The 19,862-nt window shown below is 40.4% G+C and overlaps 1 protein-coding gene and 1 long non-coding RNA gene across 5 annotated transcripts; one reads left to right on the top strand and one right to left on the bottom strand.

Annotated features, from left to right (window-relative positions):
- Positions 1-1,481: 1,481 nt before the first annotated feature.
- OSGIN2 (oxidative stress induced growth inhibitor family member 2) lies at positions 1,482-14,471 on the bottom strand. 4 transcript variants are annotated; one of them, XM_081874360.1, is made up of 6 exons: positions 13,975-14,471; positions 10,378-10,532; positions 8,352-8,488; positions 6,931-7,122; positions 5,852-5,943; positions 1,482-4,188 (listed from the first exon to the last, which is right to left on the bottom strand). In XM_081874360.1, exons 1-6 carry the CDS (start codon positions 14,016-14,018, stop codon positions 3,147-3,149), a joined length of 1,662 nt encoding a protein of 553 aa, XP_081730486.1. In that variant the 5' UTR covers positions 14,019-14,471; the 3' UTR covers positions 1,482-3,146. The 4 variants fall into 4 exon arrangements, with proteins under 4 accessions (XP_081730486.1, XP_081730488.1, XP_081730485.1 ...); XM_081874362.1 differs by lacking the exon at positions 13,975-14,471 and adding an exon at positions 13,630-13,891; XM_081874359.1 differs by lacking the exon at positions 13,975-14,471 and adding an exon at positions 13,310-13,393.
- A 785-nt stretch (positions 14,472-15,256) lies between these two features.
- Positions 15,257-19,464, top strand: LOC309349106. The gene is made up of 2 exons (XR_014159713.1): positions 15,257-16,539; positions 19,025-19,464. It is a non-coding gene; the product is annotated as an uncharacterized lncRNA (long non-coding RNA).
- Positions 19,465-19,862: the final 398 nt, after the last annotated feature.

A 19,862-nucleotide genomic window follows, 5' to 3' on the forward strand; every position in this document is an offset into this window, starting at 1 on the left:
GTCATGTCCTTCTACATTAATTGGGTCTTGAGTCACACATGTGACTTCCATTATTACAATTAATTATAAATTATTGCCTCCAAGGATTTAAAATAAGGACTGTCAATTTACAAAACCAAATCCTTCTAAAAATATCAGCAACTGACAGCTTTTCCTGCCCTAAGTTAATTTCCACTTACATAAAAATGGATCATTTCTTGGTATCACTTCAGCCAATAAAAAAAAATTCACAATCTAGAGGCTTATTTTGAAAATTACCACCAATTTAACAACCTGCAATCCGTATTTAATTTCATAACAAAGTACCTTTGCAAAGAGAAGCTTAACATTAGTATCTGGGTGGTTGAGAACTATCGACTTAAGAGGCTAACGAGACTCATGTAACTTGTTCAGCTGCGTCATGTGTTGCAAAACAGCACATGCTTGGTTGTTTATATTGCTTTCATTAGTGAATCTTACCCTTTTCATTCCACTTGTGGTTTTATCAAAGAGCCCTTCTCTTCCTGGCAATAATAAACTGAGAACACTACAATGAGTGCAACACCACAGACAATATTACACCAATATTATAGGGAGATTGTCATGGGCACAGCCAGGATTTAATGGGGGGGGTGCTTTATTCCAGGGGGCAGAACCTCATTTAAGTATTTTTATTGGTTTATTTGATTTAGAAACATTTGCAAGATCCTAAAACTTTCTGCAGTACCAAAGGCTTGGAAGAGGGAATATTAACCTGTATAATGCTGTATTCTAGCAGAGCAGATAAAAGTACTCCAATGAATTAGCTTTGGGTAGTCCTTATTCTTTTGCATTTATTGAATTATTTCACAATTCTTTTCAAAGGTAGTTTGTAACAAAATACACAGCAGCTATAATTCAGATGCATAAATGCATTTGGGCTTATTGGCCCATTTTTCCATAAACGTAAGACAAAAAACTACCAAATCTCCAATCTGCTTTATAAACTGCCCAGGCTTAAAAAGTGATTTGCTGCTCAGAAAGGGATCTCTACAGAAAACAAAATGCCCCCAATTTATCCCAGTATAATCACAAGCTCTATCAAGAACAGTGTGTGTTGCCTCTTTGCCTTACAATAACTTAACTTGTACAGTGGTGCCCCGCAAGACGAATGCCTCGCAAGACGAAAAACTCGCTAGACGAAAGAGTTTTCCGTCTTTTGAGTCATTCCGCAAGACGAATTTCCCTATGGGCTTGCTTCACAAGACGAAACGTCTTGAGAGTTCTTGCGAGTTTTTTTCCTTTTTCTTAAAGCCGCTAAGCCTTTAATAGCCGCTAAGCCGCTAATAGCCGTGCTTCGCAAGACGAAAAAACCGCAAGACGAAGGCGGAACGCATTAATTTCGTCTTGCGAGGCACCACTGTATGTGCCTCTGAAGCCTCAAAGCCTGAGTTCCAAGTCCAAGTGCTAGTAGGCTTTGTGTGTGTAAGAGAGAAAAGGCAGCTTAGTTTTTTTTTTAAAAAAAAAAAACAAACAAACCCTGAAGTTCTCCATATACATTTGGATTTTAGTTTACTGTTCAACTCCCAAAATGGTAAACTGGCAGATTTGCAAAAAAGGAAAAGGAAATTTGAACTTAATTTTGTACAACCGTTTAGGCTCCTCGTGCAACATGAACCCAGAAATACCAACGTATACTGCAGAGCACATAAGAGAATAATCTGAATTACCGCAAATATTTTCCCTTGCTAGGAGTGATTGATAACCTTCATAGTTGTAGAGCAATCCCAGTCCCCAAAATTAAACACATTACTGTTAAATTATATTTTGATCACATTTTTTCATGTTTCCTCCACTGTGAGCAAACATAGGTTTAAAAGTTCTCTTTAATGAATCAAACCCCAACAGTTAAACAGTATGCATGGGGAAGCTGGCTAAGGAAACTACTGAAGGCAGGCAGGTGTGATTTGTGTGTTGAAGGTGAGGGAAAACTGCTTACATGCAGAACTGACACATATACACAGGGAATGCAGCTAACAGGCAAATCCAAAGAAAGTATGCTTAATACCCTTTGAAATAAGTTTTAGAACTTAAGGTATTCATAATTCACATAATTTAGTAGTGTGTAAGGAACCACATCCTTTTTCTTGTGGTTTTTATTGCTGCAATTCTTTTAATCAAGCTACTTTTATTTCATCATTGTTGATCTGCAGTAATGAAAACTACAGGTGTTCCCCTGTCTTTACATACAACATTGGAACATGATGTGCATGGTAAAAAGCAATTTCAAAGGGACCTAAAGACGAGTTTAGTCATCTCTCGACTGGGCTGTATGTGTCCAATCAACACCAGTTCTGTTTGAGACCAGAGAGATCAGGCACATCTTGAATGTTGAGAATCCTGTGATGCTCAAACTGAACAAGACTTCCATGCTGAGCTGTTATGAAAATACCTTTTACAAATAAAAGTCCTGCGACAGAGCAGGTTATTAATATAAAATACTTGTTTCCAAGGCATTAATGTTTTTACTACAGCAGTAAATCCATTACGTGATCCCTCATAACGATGTTACATAAGCAGTACTTCATTTTACACCACTGTAGAAGAGGCTAGTGTGCTACATTTCATATGGCATGCCTGCATACTTATGACAACTGCTTCCAACTACCAACTGTGCTGGAATATCAATCTGGAGTATCATTTAACTGTTTCCGTTCGCAACTATATTTTACAGGCCATTTTAAAAGTTATAAATACTTCCCACAACAACCAAGGGTAAAATAAAGTACTTGCTGCAAATCAACTGCTGAATATTTTTTTTTTTTTTGCTTTGTCTTAAAGAAAAGCTTCTATATTTCAACCATGGTCTAGTTTTATATAGCAAAACTATTAGTTCATGAGCAGAAACCATTTTTCTCTAGAGTGGTAAATATTTTCTCATCAGCGTACAAAACCAAATAAAATCTGCACGACTTATAATCATTTACTGTTTCTTTTAACTGGAAGCAATTCCAGTAAAAACAATTTTTGTACAGGCTGGAATACTGTAGTCTCATTCTCTACAAGGCAATGAAAGTATGAAGAACACTTATGGATAACAAAAACAAGGCTGCCAATGACTAGATGTTATGGGTCAGTTATTAGCATATGCCTGTAGTTCCTTAGATGATGTCTATGGCTCTTTTGGTTTAGGGAACTCCATCTCCTTCTCTTTCAGCTATGAGTTGATGCTTCTGCTTCGTGACCAAATGCCGTGTAATGCCCAGTGCCCCCCCTTTTAAAAAACGTACAAAATTGTCTCCAATCAGTGGACCTACTGCAAAAAGATTGGGTTCCTTTGTGCACTCATATGTATATGGATCAATTTCAATAGGGTTACCCTTGCACGTAATTGGTTCATTTGGATTATGGCCTATACCCTGGCCTTGGCCCTTCAGGAAGCATAGGTTAGGATGAGAACCTATTAACACTAAGGCTACAGAGAACTTTAAGATCTTCTTCAATCCAGAGGCACTCTGCAGGACACATTTCATATCTGGCTGAAATGAAAGGACCCGATGTTCTGGAAAACTGGTATAAGCATGGTGCAAATTATAGTCTGTAGTGACTGACTGAGTGCACATCATATGGTAGACCTTATGGTATTCGGGATAAAGCTTTTTAGGCAACTGTTTGAAAATCAAACTTGGATCAGTAACCCTCCTACGGAATGCATGAATTACAGGGATGTTGTTGTTATAAGCACACAGAACTGCATCAGCCGCTGTAAGTCCACCACCTATGATCAAGACTGGATCTGCTTTCCCACATAATATTCCTTTGTCGACAGCAGCACCAAACTCAGATATGGAATGCAGAACAAAAGGAAAGTCTTCACCTTCTACTTGGAGTCTGCCAGGAGAATCAAAAGTTCCAGTGGCAAGAACAACATTCTCAGCAAACAAACAGAATGGCACGTGAGAGCCATCCGCTGCTCTCTGATAACCTCTGATTTCCCAGTTTCTCTTGATCAGTATAGTCTGTCCACCTTGCTCTTCCAGTTGCAAATGCTGTGGCAAAACATCTTCACTCACTTCACTTTCATCTTCATGTTCCTGTTCTCGGTAAAGCCTTGAGACAGACGTTATGTACGTGTTTTCCCTGAAGTTTTTTTGAAGGCCCATGACTTTAACATAGTGCTTGTAATAGCTAGCAATTTGTTCTGGCAGAACTCTGTCACACTTTATATTTCTGAAAAAGATAAAGATAAAATCTGATTATTCACATTTAGTTTACTGTTCACCACCTCCTTAAACTTGTAATGTGACTATACGGCCATATTCAGGTCAGATTGCTACAGAAAGAATTTTCAGCTTTTGTATTAGATCAGTACATTTGTTCTTTCTTTTTGGCATGATTTATTTTTTAAAATGTTTTCACTGCTTAAACTGGATTTGTTTTGCCCCAACAAGCCAGGATGATTAACCAGCATTAATGTATGCTTTGTTGTTGAGATATGAATCCTGGCTTTTTAAGGCAAAATAAACCTATGAACACGAGTTTGGACATAATGCTAAGCTATCACCTTCCTGGTTTGTTTCCCTGCTCACACAGGGGAGAAGTGAAGCAGGAGAAATGGTGGTCCTGCATCTGTCTTCAGTCTAGTATAGTATGGGTTGTTAAGCAAAGATTCTTGGCTTTCTGTTATACGCAGATGCAGACAGTGGCTCTCAAAGCATGACGTTCCAAGCAAGACACAGACATTTGTGAGTGATGGCTCAAACTCTTTTCTGACTTTTGCATATGCACCTGTCAACCCCATATTGCAATTAAATAAAATAGTATTTACATTTCCAGCCCCGGTATTGTTTGGAAGAGCTGTAGATCATATGGAATACAGTGGTACCTCGGGTTACATATGCTTCAGGTTACAGACTCTGCTAACCCAGAAATAGTGCTTCAGGTTAAGAACTTTGCTTCAGGATGAGAACAGAAATCGTGCTCTGGCGGCACGGTGGCAGCAGGAGGCCCCATTAGCTAAAGTGGTGCTTTAGGTTAAGAACAGTTTCAGGTTAAGTACAGACCTCCAGAACAAATTAAGTACTTAACCTGAGGTACCACTGTATATATAACAATGTGAGGCCATATACCTGAGGTCCTACCCCAGGAACCCCAAAAAGCTAGTTTATTATTTTTACTTAGCTCTTTAAACATACAAGTCTGAAAACCACTGGCAGTACACTCAATCTAGCTATGAATGCAAGCATCAAACATATTTAAAGAATCATGTAGTAACAGAAGATTTGGTCTCAGGGAAATTATGATATACCAGTAGTTTTCCCAGAAAAAAACAAATGAGTCTATAGAACAACAAAGGAAAAAAATCCTAAATTTGCTGCCCAAGAGGGAATTTTTAAATCATGAGCAGCTAAGTTCAGCTTTAAATTCTGAAATCGTGGATTTTTACCACATTCAGCGGAACCCACTGACACTCCTTTGCTCACAGCTACGAGAAGTACTTAAATTGAGCCAAAACATGCTAGGCTAAGTTGATCACTGAATTCTCAAAAACACAGAGGTCAATGCCGAGACTATGTGAGCTTTTCAAAAATAGGGGAGGTAGAAAATTTGGCAGTCGGTTCTTCTGTGTCCCATCTCATCCAGCAGCCCTGGTTATCTAATTTATGAATTAAATTAAATTAAATCACATTAAATCAAATCAAATGTCTTAAGCTTAAGTGTCAGAATGGTAGCCCATTGTTTACAAGTTGTTAGCATTATTAAATTACATGTATAAGAGCTTCTTGTACTTTTGAAAAATAGATCACAGAAACATTGAAACTTTTGATTCTCTATCCACTGACAGAAGCAATTTCCCCTCCATCAGTCATTACAAGAATGTTACAGTCCTCACCTTCGCTTGGTAGCAGTCCAGTCTTTAAATGTATATCCAGGTAATTCCATCCAATCTCCAAAACTGATAGTCAGCATGGAACCTTCCATATTCTATGGAAAAGAAAATAATACCAGGACAAAATATTTAAATTTTGCTTAAGGTCATCTCATTCCACCTACCTAGGAGCAAAGTGAAATTGTTAGGCTTCATTTCATAACAAACAGGAAAAAAGATCCCATGAATCATGTTCTACAGGACCAGTCTATGTGCTATATTATCTGCTTTGCAAAAAGCTTCAACTTGGCAACTCTTCTTATTCCAGTTGTAATGTTTGGGACAGCTTGCCATGCACATCTTCAGGACAGCATGGTGTTTCAACTCCCAACATCTGCTGCTGGTATGAGAACTCCCCGAGTGATCCAGAGGATCCCGACAGCAAATTACACTAGACATTACAGCTAAGGAAATAAAGTCAGGAGGAAATCTCCTATAGCAGGTAGCCTACATCCTTTGGCCTCATTTCTAGCCTTCCATGGTCTATTTTGCCAATTATGCAGCCCCACAATATTCACAAAAAAATATTACTAAAAATGCCCTCAGTTAATTGTGCAGGATGATAGTTCTTGGGGGGTGGGAAGGTGATAAATGGTCTGTGCTATGTTATCATTGTATTGGCCCAAATAATCAAGTGATGTAACTTCACTCTTAGGGTGTAACTAAGAGTTGATCCTTTTAGAAACATATATACCTCCATAAAATCTAATACAAGGAGTGTAATACATACCTAGTTTTCTACAAAAGGCAAGCACAAAAATGTAAGCCTTTGGAAGTGAGAACAAAGATCATTTACAAAATAGGCATGTAGTATGTGAAGCTTTTGGGAATTCTTTACACATTGGTTTATTCATTTAAAATATTAAGACACTCCCCATGATGCAGCGCCAAAACATGAACCTCTTGAAATGGGTACATGCCACAGGACTTACAACCAATCAGGAACAATGTGTGGTAGGTACCCATTGTTCCCATAGCCAACATGTAAGCTGAAGTTCTCTGATCAAGTGTGGTTCCAACAGCAAAATGGAAAAAGTTCTCACATGCCAAGCACCACCAGGTGGTCCTTTGCCAAGCACCATATGAGGGATATAGTGCTCTGGTTCCAGTTTCCAGTCAAGAACAGGTGGATAGTTAAATCCAAAGTCAGCATCAGGATGAAGCAGTGTGTCAAAGAGAACTGCAACAGGATTCGAAGAGCGTCCTTCTAGACCTTCTGCCAAGTACTCCAACTCCTAATGTGAGAAGACAGTTTTAAACGGCAATGTAACTTTCCCTTAGAATATAAAATAATGGGCAGTAAAAGAGCTTTAACTCTCTATACCATGTTTCTCAGGCCTGGCTATATATAGATATCAGATGTACCAAACTTGTACTAGTTGTTTGCTTTTATCCCTTGGTTTCCTGATCACAATGAGTGCAAACAAGCTTCATTATGTCATCTGGCTTCTCCCCACGGATTACACACTTAAACCCTTGGGAATGATTTTAATGGAATCAAGTTTGAGCTGCAATTGATTCAAGGAATTGATAGAATGTTTTCTGTATGTCATATGATTAGTCTCTTTTTAGCTGATGAAAAGAGACTAATCATTTGGGGAAGTCCAAGTGGGCTTCATGATGCCTAAAACCATTTTCAGCTATAGCTCATCTCTGTCATATCACTCATTAGAGTGATGTATACTGAACCCCATCAGCTAAGTTCACAACCTGTGGCCTTGCAGGTGTTATTGGACTCTTGTCAGAGTTCAATAGGCAAGGCCAATTGTCAGGGATGATGGGAGTTGTAGTCCAGGAACACCTGGAAGGTCACAGATCTCCCTTTTCTGGGCTCCTGCAAAAATAAATCTGTTAGTTTTTAAGGTGATAAAAGTCTGTTGTTCATGGAACACAGGTATATTAATAATAATAATAATAATAATAATAATAATAATAATAATAATATTTATATCCCGCCCTCCCCGGCCGAAGCTGGGCTCAGGGCGGCTAACAATAATAAAACAGTACAACAGTACAACACAACACAACACTCTAAAATCATTCATTATAAAATTAATTCAAATCAAGCCACTGGCAACCATTGGGCCATAGCTCCGCGAAGATTGCCGAGGGAGTCAGGCTGTGCCCTGGCCCATGCCTGGTGGAACAGCTCTGTCTTGCAGGCCCTGCGGAAAGATGTCAGAGTGCCAAACAAGATACATTTTGGAGGCAGCTCTTACAGCTCTTATATTTTAAATACACAGGATTGTCATAAAAAAAAATTGGCATTTTGGATCCCCAAGTCCTATTTGACACTGAAAAACCTGAGAAAAGCAGAATACTTTGCTTCTACCATGATGCACAACAGAAATATGAACTAATTTTTCTAAGCCAAGAGTATGTAATTGTATATTATATATGTAATGCACTTTTCTTCCAGTCCTGATATGCAATTAAATGTGTAATTTCATAATTGGTAGCTTACCTGATCAACAATAGAAAGATGACTAGATTCTTTTAATTTATTATGCAAAATTGGATTTGGATGTTCTGTTGCAGGAGACAAATATGGCCTGTATCCAGACAGCATGTATGAGAGGCAAATTCCCGATGGTCCATTACCTAATGGTATTTTAAAAATGACATAAGATTTACTAAAGTTTAAAATTGTATCTTGTAATCTGGACCAAGATAATGACCAAGATAAAGACTTTAAGGCATGAAAGTCAAAGACATGCTTATCTCCCCCTCATTGCAATCAAGGAATTTAAAAGAGCTCAGCTTTTGCTATAGGATGCCTAGTATTTTTGCAGATATAGTCTAGAATATTATTTGCCAAGTTTATTACCTCAATTCTGATCAATGAATTTCTGACTCTACCAACACTGATCTGCTTATTGGTTGCTAACTTTCTGAATAGTGACAGAAGAGCTAAAAGTCCCTTGTGTCCACACATATTTAACTAGATAATCAGACATGTAAAATAAAATTTTACTTTTACTGTTAAAGTGGAGCCAGATTACTTTTTCATTTAATGTGAAGTTTCTTGGCTTTTTGACAGCTTTTTGGGCTGATATACAAATTTATTTCGCAATATAATATAGTTTTAATTAGTTTATAGGTTAGTTGCTGATAATGTAATTGCTTTGAACCTGTATTTGATTACAAATCTGTGTTACTATTTATTTTGTTACTTTTTACAAAACAAGTTTGTTGCTATTGTAAATTGAAGGAGTGTTATGGGTGGGTGGGGAAGACTCTTTTCCTAGCAACGAGATACCTTGTGTTGTGAAAAGGCAGAAAAACCATCTGCAGCACTTTAGAACAATATTTGCATAGCATCATGTCACCGAAACTGATCCTAGGGCAGCATAGAGCCTCAGCTATCGTAAAATAATAGTACTTCCTCCTTCAACAGTATAATCCAAACCACTTTCACTTCTAGGTTAACATCTAATATAAAACAGCCAACATTTTTGCAGGCTACATATTTTATTCCAATTACTGTATAACAAGAAATTTGTTTCATTGTTTCATGGTTTTAATAAGTCCCAATTACGGATATACTTCCAGTCACTAAATATGGAGACAAAGCTATTTTGCCATTCAAAAACTGGCCTCCCAAGTTATTTCCTCCCTGACCTGAAGTAGGAGGGGCGGCCAACTGGAAACAGAAAAACAGCTAAGGATGAAACACTCTACTCTCCCTAAAAAATGGAGGTGCTTGAGTCCTCTCATTTTGATGACATGAGTTTCTATGTTCTTGTTGTTAGATACTTTTAAAAAAGGGCTTAATTTTTGTTGAAGTGCTGTTCAGATACAAAAAGATAAAGCACAGGTAAAGGTAAAGGACCCCTGGACAGTTAAGTCCAGTCAAAGGTGACTATGAAGTTGTGGTGCTCATCTCGCTTTGAGGCCGGGGGAGCTGGCATTTGTCCGCAGACAGCTTTCTGGATCATGTGGCCAGCATGACTAAACCGCTTCTGGCACAACGGAACACCGTGACAGAAACCAGAGCACACGGAAACACCGTTTATCTTCCTGCCACAGGAGTACCTATTTATCTACTTGCACTGGCGTGTTTTTCAACCGCTAGACTCAAAATCAAATAGACATGATACAAAAGGAAAAAGAAATGGGGAGGGGAGAGGAAAGCGAGCATTAGAGCAGCTGCTCCTTCACAGACATGACCAGGTTGCATGTAACGGGTATATAGGGCCCCAAAGGGCTAGATTCAGTGACAAGGAGGTACACTTTGGCAATTCCTATTCTACTATACAACATTATCTTTTTGCCAGTTATGGAGGAAACCATTATAGCTCAAATATTTTTTCCAACAGCATCAAATCACAATATACCTGTACAAAAGGATAACTAGAACTCTCAATTATATCACAACTTAATAAGCAGCCCATGATAAGGCAAGGTTGTTAAATAATAATTAATAAATTTCAAACACATTCAATATTTTAGATTCTTATTCATATACTGAAATTCTGAGAATAACTCACCTATTACTACCACTGGCAAACTTAGTGGTGGGTCCACAGGTAGAGTAGCTTCTTCTAGTAAGGGCATTGTTTTAACATTTGTCCCAAAGCTGTCACCAAAATACTGCACTAAGGAATTCAAAAAGTGTCCTTCAGTTTCAGGGCTGCAGTAGTTTCTATTTAAAAGGAAATAAATCAGTTCATCACTACAACACATTCTTAATAAAATAAACTTAAGTTAATATAAAGTCATTGACCTGATGATATATAAGCAAAAGAAAGTCTGTCAGCATTTAGGAAAATTTCAGAGTTGCAAATCCACTTTTCCTTTTCTTAAACTGATACTGCTATTTTGGAATCCTACAAGGAAAAAGTAGGGGGTTTTACCCATATATGTTTACAAAAGGACAGAGGAGTGTGCATGTTGAGTGACACAGATTTATTTTACAATAAATTGTCTGATACAATTTCTATAACTAATAATCAGAGGTAACTGGTCATATGAACCTATATTAATATTTTGATATATTAACTAATGCTTGTGACTTGGATCCTTACTTTCTCTTCTACAGAAGGCTCCTTCTATTTGTGTTTTGAACCCAGAGGACACACCCACTGGTAGAAGGGAGGAGGTGTTCTTTGTTGACTTCCCCTTCCCCCCCACCTTCCAGATGGTTCCTGAATCCTCCAGGGCACATTTTGGTGGGGCACCTGCAACGGGAATCAGCAAAAAATTGCCTTCTCCCTTCCACCAGAGAGAGTATCCCATGAACTGAGTGCCACTCAAAGGATCTTTGGATCAAAACCAAAATATTTATTAAGAAGAATGTATGAATTGGTTCCAAAATAGCTTCTAAGAATAAGTCATTGCATAATCTAAGTGCAATGCAAGCGCTTCCTCAAGAATTTGAATGGAAATGTAGAGTTCTGCAGTTGGTTCCCTCCCTCCTCCTACAATCCAGGAATCTGCCAACTCTGACACTAATTGTATTTCCCATCAAATCCACCTCTAAGCTAATATTTAAGTAGGCACTGTTGGCTCTAGGGCTGCTTTTGCACAGTCCTACAGTCGTACATGTCAGCCTCAAGCATTTTCCTTTCCTTGGTAAAGCTCATGTAACCTCATCCAGAATACAGTTGTCTGCCTCCCTGCAACCAAAAATCACACAGGACATTCATGCATGTAAACATGCAGCTAAAGATACAGATTAAGCTTAGGACAAACCCTGCTGTGCCATACATGTGGCAAATTCAAGGTTAAAATAATAGAAACCATGGATAATTGGAACCAATTCAGTGTTGCCATCAGGTCATTTAAATGGCTTAAATATAGGCGCCTATGGTACTCTACTGCAGAATATATCTCAATAAAGCTTAATAGGTTCCCCACATCTCTGTTGTGGCTACAAACTAAAGGAAACTATGTTGTTTTGCAAAACCACAATGTCTGCACGCTGACAAGTGTACCTTTTACTGCTGTCCTCCCTTGTAATCTATGGAGTTTTACATTAAAGGCTAAAGGAAAAAAGTATTTATGGGCTTTTTACAGGCATCTGTGGACAAAAGGATGCACAACTAGATGGGCCCCAGGTCTGCTCCAGCAGCACTCTCATTCTGTTCTTACACCAGTAAAAACCAGCATCAATAACACCTTTTCTACACTATACCAGTCTATTACAGTTACACATTCATCTTCACAGGAAATATGTTCAGATATTTAAAATACAGGATATGACATAACACAACATCTGTTTAAAAGAGTTTGTTAAATATATGACAGTTAAGTTATGCTTGCTTATCCCAAGAAAACAATTAGCATGATAGCACTAGCAAATATTCCAGCCAGCCACCTTACACCAAACACCACCAGAAATTACAGCAGAAACTAAAATGCAAATGCTGCACTGTAACCCACAAAACAAATGACTGCATACCCTTTTTTGGGTAGTGTCAGCTACTATAACTAACAGATCCCTAGGAAATATCCCTATGAAATTTGTCAAAAATCTGAAAACCATTATGCGGTATTCAACACCCTTTCAGAGTTGACCTACTATTTACCTATCAATTTAAATTTCCAGAGATACAGGCTATGAGTTATGGGCATTGGGTAAAATTATTTATGGCTCTACAATAGTCTGGGTCTTGAAGTCTAGGATAGCCTAACTTTCTGAAGACATTCTTTTACCAGTTGACTACCAGAAAGTATCATTTTGCTCCATTCTATATCCATAAATTTAGCCTGCAACTGTAATATTTAATCAAAATCCAAAATCCAAAGTGAAGCAGCAATGGGGATGATCAGTGCCTAAACAATGGTAGACCTGCAAAAAATCTTACATACAACTAGTTTCATCATGGAAGAATCTCCAGAAGTGAAGCATACCTTCGTCTCTAAAAGCTTACACCATACTGAACCTGTTAAGTCTTTTTAAGTGCCCCAAGCCTCTTTTGCTCTTTTATTCATGGAAGATAGAATAAAAATATACTATATACGCAAACAAGTGAGGTGGCATGTGTGTGTTTATATAAAGGACCCCTGGACGGTTAAGTCCAGTCAAAGGCGACTATGGGGTTGCGGCGCTCATCTCGCTTTCAGGCCGAGGGAGCTGGTGTTTGTCCACAGACAGCTTTCTGGGTCACGTGGCCAGCATGACTAAACCTCTGGCACAACGGGACACCATGATGAGTGCCAGAGCACACGGAAACACCATTTACCTTCCCACCGCTGCGCTACCTATTTATCTACTTGCACTGGTATCCTTTTGAACTGCTAGGATGGCAGGAGCTGGGACAGAGCAACGGGAGTTCACCCCGTCGTGTGGATTCGAACCACTGACCTTCCAGTGGTTTAGACCACAGCGCCACCCACGTCCCCCTACACACACACACAAAAAACCACGTGTGCACATAAATGCCATGTGTGTTGCAGAGAGGCGATTTCCAAGCCTACCTGCTCGTCATGCAACAACATTTCAAATCACGACCCATCTTGGCCATTCAGAAATCTTCCACCGCTGCTGCCATCATCATCATCATCATCATCATCATCATCATCATCATCATCATCATCTATGGAAAGGCGGTGTTCCTTTTCATGTGGCTCATTTGGGTGGGCCTTTGCTTTGCCTCCTCCCTTCCCTCCGTCCTTAGCATCCTCAGCCAGCAACACACCTTACCTTGCACACCTTCGCCTCTCCCTCCCTCCCTCCCTCCTCAGCACCACCACCCAAGTCCCCGCGCGCCTCCAGGATGCTCTTCAAAGCACCTCACCTTCTCCCTTCCTCCGCTTACAGAGTGCGGGCACGCGCGCGCGGCCCCGGCCGACCCCGTGACCTTCCTCCTCCGCTCCTCCATCTCCTCCTCAGTGAAGCGCAGGCCGGCCGGCCGGCCAGCTGAGGAGGAGCAGCAGCAGCAGCAGCGGGCGGGAAGGCATCCCGCGCGGACTCCCACATCGCGTCACCCGCCGGCTCTGAGAGGAGAGGGAGGAGCCGGAAGAGAAAGGGGAGGATGGAAGGCGCCTTTTCTTTCTCTCTCTGCCCCCCCCCCGCCGTTCTCGTCCCCCCTCCTTGACCCACAAACCTATTTCCCTCGGCCGGCCTGGCGAATAAGCGTTACCTGAAGTGACCGGCCAGGGAACACCGGCAGCACCAAACCGTCATGAGGGATTAACGGGGGTGGGGAGGGGGAGGGGGAAGAGAAGAAGCGTCGAGGCGGCGGGTCACCCGGCGGCCGATGGGGGATGTGGCCGTTGCTGCTGCTCTTCCCTCCGCCGCCTCTTGTTCTCCCTCCCGCCGCCGCACTGGGGGCCGCTGTCGGCCGGGCGCCTCTCCTCCTCCTCCTCCTCCCTCCCGCCTTCTTGCCTCACATGCGGCACTAGGCCAGTCACACGGGAGCGAGGGAGGAGCCTCCGCCTGGCACCGGCGGGAGGGAAGCGCCTCAGCCCCCCGCCAGCGCCTTCCTCACGGTCCTCCGCGGAGGAGCCGCTACTCCGAGGGGGGCGGGGAAAGGAGCCCCGCTGTCCCCAACAACGGCCGCTGCTGCTGCTTGACGGCGACACCGTGTGATAAGAGATGAAAGTCGGCGGCGAGCGGGAAATGATGGGGGTTGCGCAGTAGATACGCCGCGCACATAACGAGGTTATGGGGGGGGGGAGGAATGAATCGGGGTTTATCGACGCCTCGTTGGTTGCCATAAGTGGCACAGTTTCCTTAGCTTCTGTCCTTCCCAAAATAAACTCGACCGGATGTCACCGTCTCTCTACACGCTTCTTCTCTTCAACACCATCTTCCCCATTTCCGAACAACATTCTCACGTGTAGCCACGCGGAGCCTGAGGGAGCCGGTGCAAATACTGCTGCTGCTGCTATAGTTTTACAGCTGAAATGGTGGTCCTTATTATTTATGATTTTCAGTTTCATACATGTCAATAATTTTACAGTCATTTTGACATTTCAAAACTCGACTTCCTTCCCCCTCTTTCTGCGGTTACTTAATCCCCCCCCCCCGCATATTCCAAATTAACATTTACTCATTTATTCATTTGCTTTAAATGTATATTATAAAAACTGCAGGTTATTACAATAATCCTGCCAATGTTCTTTTCTGTTTACAATTTATTTGTAAACATTCAATAAATCATTTCCATTCTATAAAAAGTTTGTTATCTTGATTTCTCATTTTTCCGGTAAGTTTCGTCATTTTTGCATATTCCATAAACTTTTTTGTATCCATTCTTCTTTCCCTGGGACTTTCCATTTTGGGGCAAGTAAAATTCTTGCTGCTGTAGTCACGTACATGGATAAATTTATATACTGTTTGAGTAGTGCTGTCCCTATACTGTAATTCCCAAAAGGATCTTTTTAAGCACCTTTATCTCTTTTGCATTGTCCTGTGCAGGTGGGCTTCTGGGTCCTGAATGTCCCCTGCCTGACATCTTGTGCCTCATTCCCAGCTATTAAGTGCTGGGGTGGGGGGTGGACATCAGCTGAAGTATCATTAACAGATAACAGTCAGTGCTTTTCCACTAAGTAATTTGGGTTGTCAGTGGGGCTTCGTCCCACATGTGTCAGATGATACTTAGTGGAACCTTTGAGAGAGGAAACAGCATTTAAGGTGAAGGTTGTGTTCCCCACCAACTCTCACCATTTCTGACTCCACCACTTCCTGCAGGATGTGTGGGTCAAAGACACTGGGCTGCTGCGAATTCCTCAGCTGTCTTGCACGTATTAGTGCAGAGATAATCACAAAAGTATACCCATTACAGAAGCTTTAACTATTCTGCCAAATGCCAAACCTATGATCAGAGAACTTCTAGAACATCCCACTGCTGGTAATGGCTCCCCACCCCCCAAATTTTTTAATCCTGATCTCCCTAACTTTTTTCCTTCTTGGAGCGATGCAATCACCCAATCACAAGGTGGTTGTGTAAAATTTAGCATTGATTGTGAGCTTTTTAAATAAATTGTATCCTAGTGGGGAAAAATCTGTTAGATGCACAATTATTTAGGAACCAGCACCAGTTCTTGACCAAAACTATTAACACCACCGAAGAATATCACATTTGCATATTCCCTGGATCATCTGGATATCAGTGACAAAATAACGAACCAATTGTATTAGCATTTTACAAGCAAGAGGGTAGCCCTGCCTGACAAAGCATCTCAGATGTCATGGACTGGTTGGATGCAGAGGAATGGTGGGAGGAACCAGCTGAGGAACCTCCAAGGGAAGAAGGCTCAAAGCCTAGGGAGTGGTGGTGGGATGGCAATGAGTGATCAGAGGAAGAAGACAGGGAAGAAGGTGTCGGAAGCTGCAGAGGTAACTGAGCTGGGAAAGTCTTGTGTCAGAAGTCCAGAAGAAGCAGGGGAGGAGTGAGGCCAAGAGGTAGAGATAAGTCAGGCTGGTATAGAAGCACACATCTCCGCCTCCTGTAACATGCTCCCCTCCTCCCCCAGTCTCCTAGGACCAAGAGAGGCATGAAGTGAAAGGAGCAAAGGCACACAGGCGCAGTCTTAGATTGCTTGGAGAAAACCCTGGAGAGGAGGGGACTTAGGCAGAGTTGCTGTGCTCATTAGGCCTGGCACCTCTGTGAAGATCCTGTTTTTTCTCTCATAAAGAGCTGACTTCACTTATTCTGATTACTGCTGGCTCACTCCTGACATCAGCTGCAGAGGCAAATAAGGTAAAAAGCAAGTTAGGCAGTTGTGTGATTTCGGCAGCAGGGCAAGGAGGTCAAGGTAACCAAAATTTGTATGTTGTAGTGACCAGCATAGGAGGGTAGCTGAATGAACCACAGCTGCACAATGGAAATGACCATAATCTGTTTTATTTTAAAAAATAAAGATTGATGGAATTAAAAGAGTTTTTACAAACCTATATTCAGGAAGATTAAATGCAAATAAGTCATGGGAATATAAATGCTTCCCTGGTGAAGAATAATTCCATTATTCTACTATCCCTTGTAGTACAGTTTATCCTTTTTTCTAAAATTCTCTGTGTATTTGATTTCCTGGCACATGTACTGGGGGATTATTAGATTCAATGTCTAATTGTTCCTTTCCCAATGCTGTAAACAGAACAGCAGTGTTTTAGTCTGCCATGCAAGTTCCTGAGGGATATGCTGTGTTCAGTGAATTCCTCTGCATTTGTTCATCTTTATATCACACGGAATATAAGCGACAAAGCGATGGGACTTAAAAGTATTAAGATTAGGGCATTAAAAAAAAAACCTAAAGGGCTATGAACGTTATCCATTACTGTTTTTCAGTAAAATTTGTAGCCTACTCTTTAAACACAAATGCTAGCACAAATAGTCAAATACTATGGTTGATCAGTCCTAAAAAAACAGAACCTTTAACATATTTTCTTCTAAGTTTTGTTTCAAGATAATAATTTGGATTGAATGAATCCTAATGGAATCTTAATTGAGCAATTTATGAAAAATAAGGACTTACTAGTTTGCTCTTACAGCTTCCTGTTCAAATCGAAGGGTTAATAGGGTCATCTTCACATATATTTTAGACTGGCGAATAGGGTTCAACAAGTTGGACCTGTAATAAAATGTTGACACAGTGGAGTGCTTCTGTGTTCAAGCCATGCCATTTTCCAGGGCATTCTATTCTATCCCTTATTTCCCAGCCTCTTTCTTCTCTCCAATAGTGAGCCAACATTCTGTTTTGGCTACCAATGTTTTGGCTCTGGGAGAATACATTTGATAGCCAGCATAGAGGACTTGTCAGCGTCAGGACTGGCTCTTTGCACTGGACTTTTGGATCAGGATGATGTTTAAATAACTTGGCTTCAAGGCTCCCTCCTCCCAAGTGGGAAGCCAGAAGTGATGCAGAGGTTGTATTACATTAAATAATGTAAAAGGTGACCGATACCAATGTGAAAAGTAAATTAAGTAGTCCAGGCTCTTCTGCAATAGATTGGTTTGTTGAGTAGAGATTGCACAATAACATAGTATTGTAGATTTGCTGCTTAGGAAAGGTGTTAATACTTGTATCTTGCACTAACAAAGCAGATTTGTTGTGTAAATAATATGGTTGTGTGGCAAGGATTCATGTTTAATTAAAAATAAATTATTAAATAACCCCCAAAGCAATTGCAGGAATTGGCCCTTTAGTTACATAAAAACAAGCAGCCTGGTTAAAAATAGAAATGAACACTGTCTGTCATTCCATAAACAAATCCCTTCCACTACAGACGAGACATTTTTCTAGCTCCAACAATAGATGCCTTTATTTACCATTCAATAACGGTAGAAAGGTCAAAACCATTGCTTTCTTTCCATAGACACTATTTTTAATTGGTAAGCACTTTTGATTTTCCCCCCCAAAGGATCACTTTCTATTAAATTAACACAATATAAATGGCTGAATAATTGCATCTTCCTAAGGATCAAAGGTCTGTTCATCGAAAACCACCATGAGCGAAAACTTATGCAGCTAAGCCTGCAGTCCCAAACACATTTACTTAGGGAGTAAGCTTCACTGAACATGGTGGGTTCAGCTTCTAGTATTATTGTGTGTTGATTTTGTGTTTGCGTTGCTCTAAGCCAGACAAGGATTCAGCGACGCTTGCATAAATCACTGCCACTTTCTTTCCTTCAATTTTCCTTTTCCCAACGATGGAAGGAAACCTCTAATATACCAATAGAGGCGTGGGTTAATAATATCTGGAGTATTGCTCTATCAGAACGCCACACATACCATTGGTCACTAATCAAGCGCATCTCCCAAAAAGATAGCTTTGATACTATCTGGTCTCCCCTTTTCTCTTTTAGTGAAGAACAACAGGATATTTTAATACTGTCATCATCACAGAGGTGTCTGTGGAGGGGATATATTCACTGAAAATTTTAGCTGTGCCCCCTTTTCTTTTTCAAAAAAGGAACCTACCTGTTTGTTAAGTCTGGTACCAGAGGTCATTCTCTATATATCCTTGCCACTCTGTAGGCTTTCTTAATAATAATTACTATTATTTACAAGCTGCTATGTGACTGGGCTGCCCGGAGAGCCACGTTTTAGACATTAAAAAAAAATGCCCATGATTTTAACTGATTTTCTATCTACTGCTTTTTGTATTTTTACTGTTGCTATGATAATTGCCATTGTTTCTGATGTTTTTGATCTGTTTCATATTTGTTTTATGGTTCTCTTTTGCAGGCTATCTTGAAAATCTAGATTAATAAAATTCCAGAAGAAGAAGAGGAAGAGGAAGAGGAAGAGGAAGAGGAAGAAGAAGTTCTCCACCTAGCAATTACTTCTGCTGCTGAGGAGGTTTCCCCAAACTCAGAATACTCCTTTGTTGCTAGCGGGCTGGCATCACATTTTTTATAAGCAATATGAAAGCTTTCTGCAAGAGATAAAGGACAGCTCATAAAAACATAATATGCATTTCCCCCTAATAAAAGTTGTTTCATTCCAGTGGTGGCAGGTTTTATTCCAATAGCAGTTTGAACTTGTATGCCCTGTTGCTAGGTTTTCATCCACCGACACCATTAGAAGAAGCAAATTGGTGATCTGGCCCCCTAAAAATAGCAAAGAACATTTATGGGCTTCAAAGGGTGTTTAATAGGTTACAATAAAAAGAAATTCAACCTTGATTGGTTTTTTTTAACTGCTATTTTCTGTCTGCAGCTACCCAACTAGAATAGTAGATAGCTGTCTTTTGCAAATGGACTTTTTATTACAAGCGGGAAATGGGTGGTAATGGATAATAAGACATTTTCACACCTCTCCTGTCCTGGACCTGTTGTTGTTCAAGGTTTTTATAAATGACTTGGATGAAGGAATTGAGAGGATGCTCATCAAATCTGCAAACTAGGAGGGGTAGCTAATGCTGCAGAAGACAGAATTGGGATACAATATGACCTTAACAGTTTGGAGAACTGGGCCCAAGCTAATTTAAATAGGAACAAATGTCAGGTTTTGCACTTAGGTATGAAGAACAAGCAGCACAAATATAAGATGGGGGGCACCTGGCTTGCTAGTAGTATATGTG

This window comes from Podarcis erhardii, assembly GCF_964252035.2.
Source record: "Podarcis erhardii genome assembly, chromosome: 8".
NCBI classification, from domain to species: Eukaryota; Metazoa; Chordata; class Lepidosauria; order Squamata; family Lacertidae; genus Podarcis; species Podarcis erhardii.

Excerpts from the sequence above, each read along its gene's own strand:
- OSGIN2 (XM_081874359.1), bottom strand. The coding sequence starts at position 13,356 with ATGGCCAAGATGGGTCGTGATTTGAAATGTTGTTGCATGACGAGCAG. Across the intron at positions 7,123-8,351 it reads ATCTTTCTATTGTTGATCAG|GAGTTGGAGTACTTGGCAGA; the intron begins GTAAGCTACCAA and ends TTCTCACATTAG. Across the intron at positions 5,944-6,930 it reads CACCTGGTGGTGCTTGGCAT|AATATGGAAGGTTCCATGCT; the intron begins GTGAGAACTTTT and ends TCTTTTCCATAG.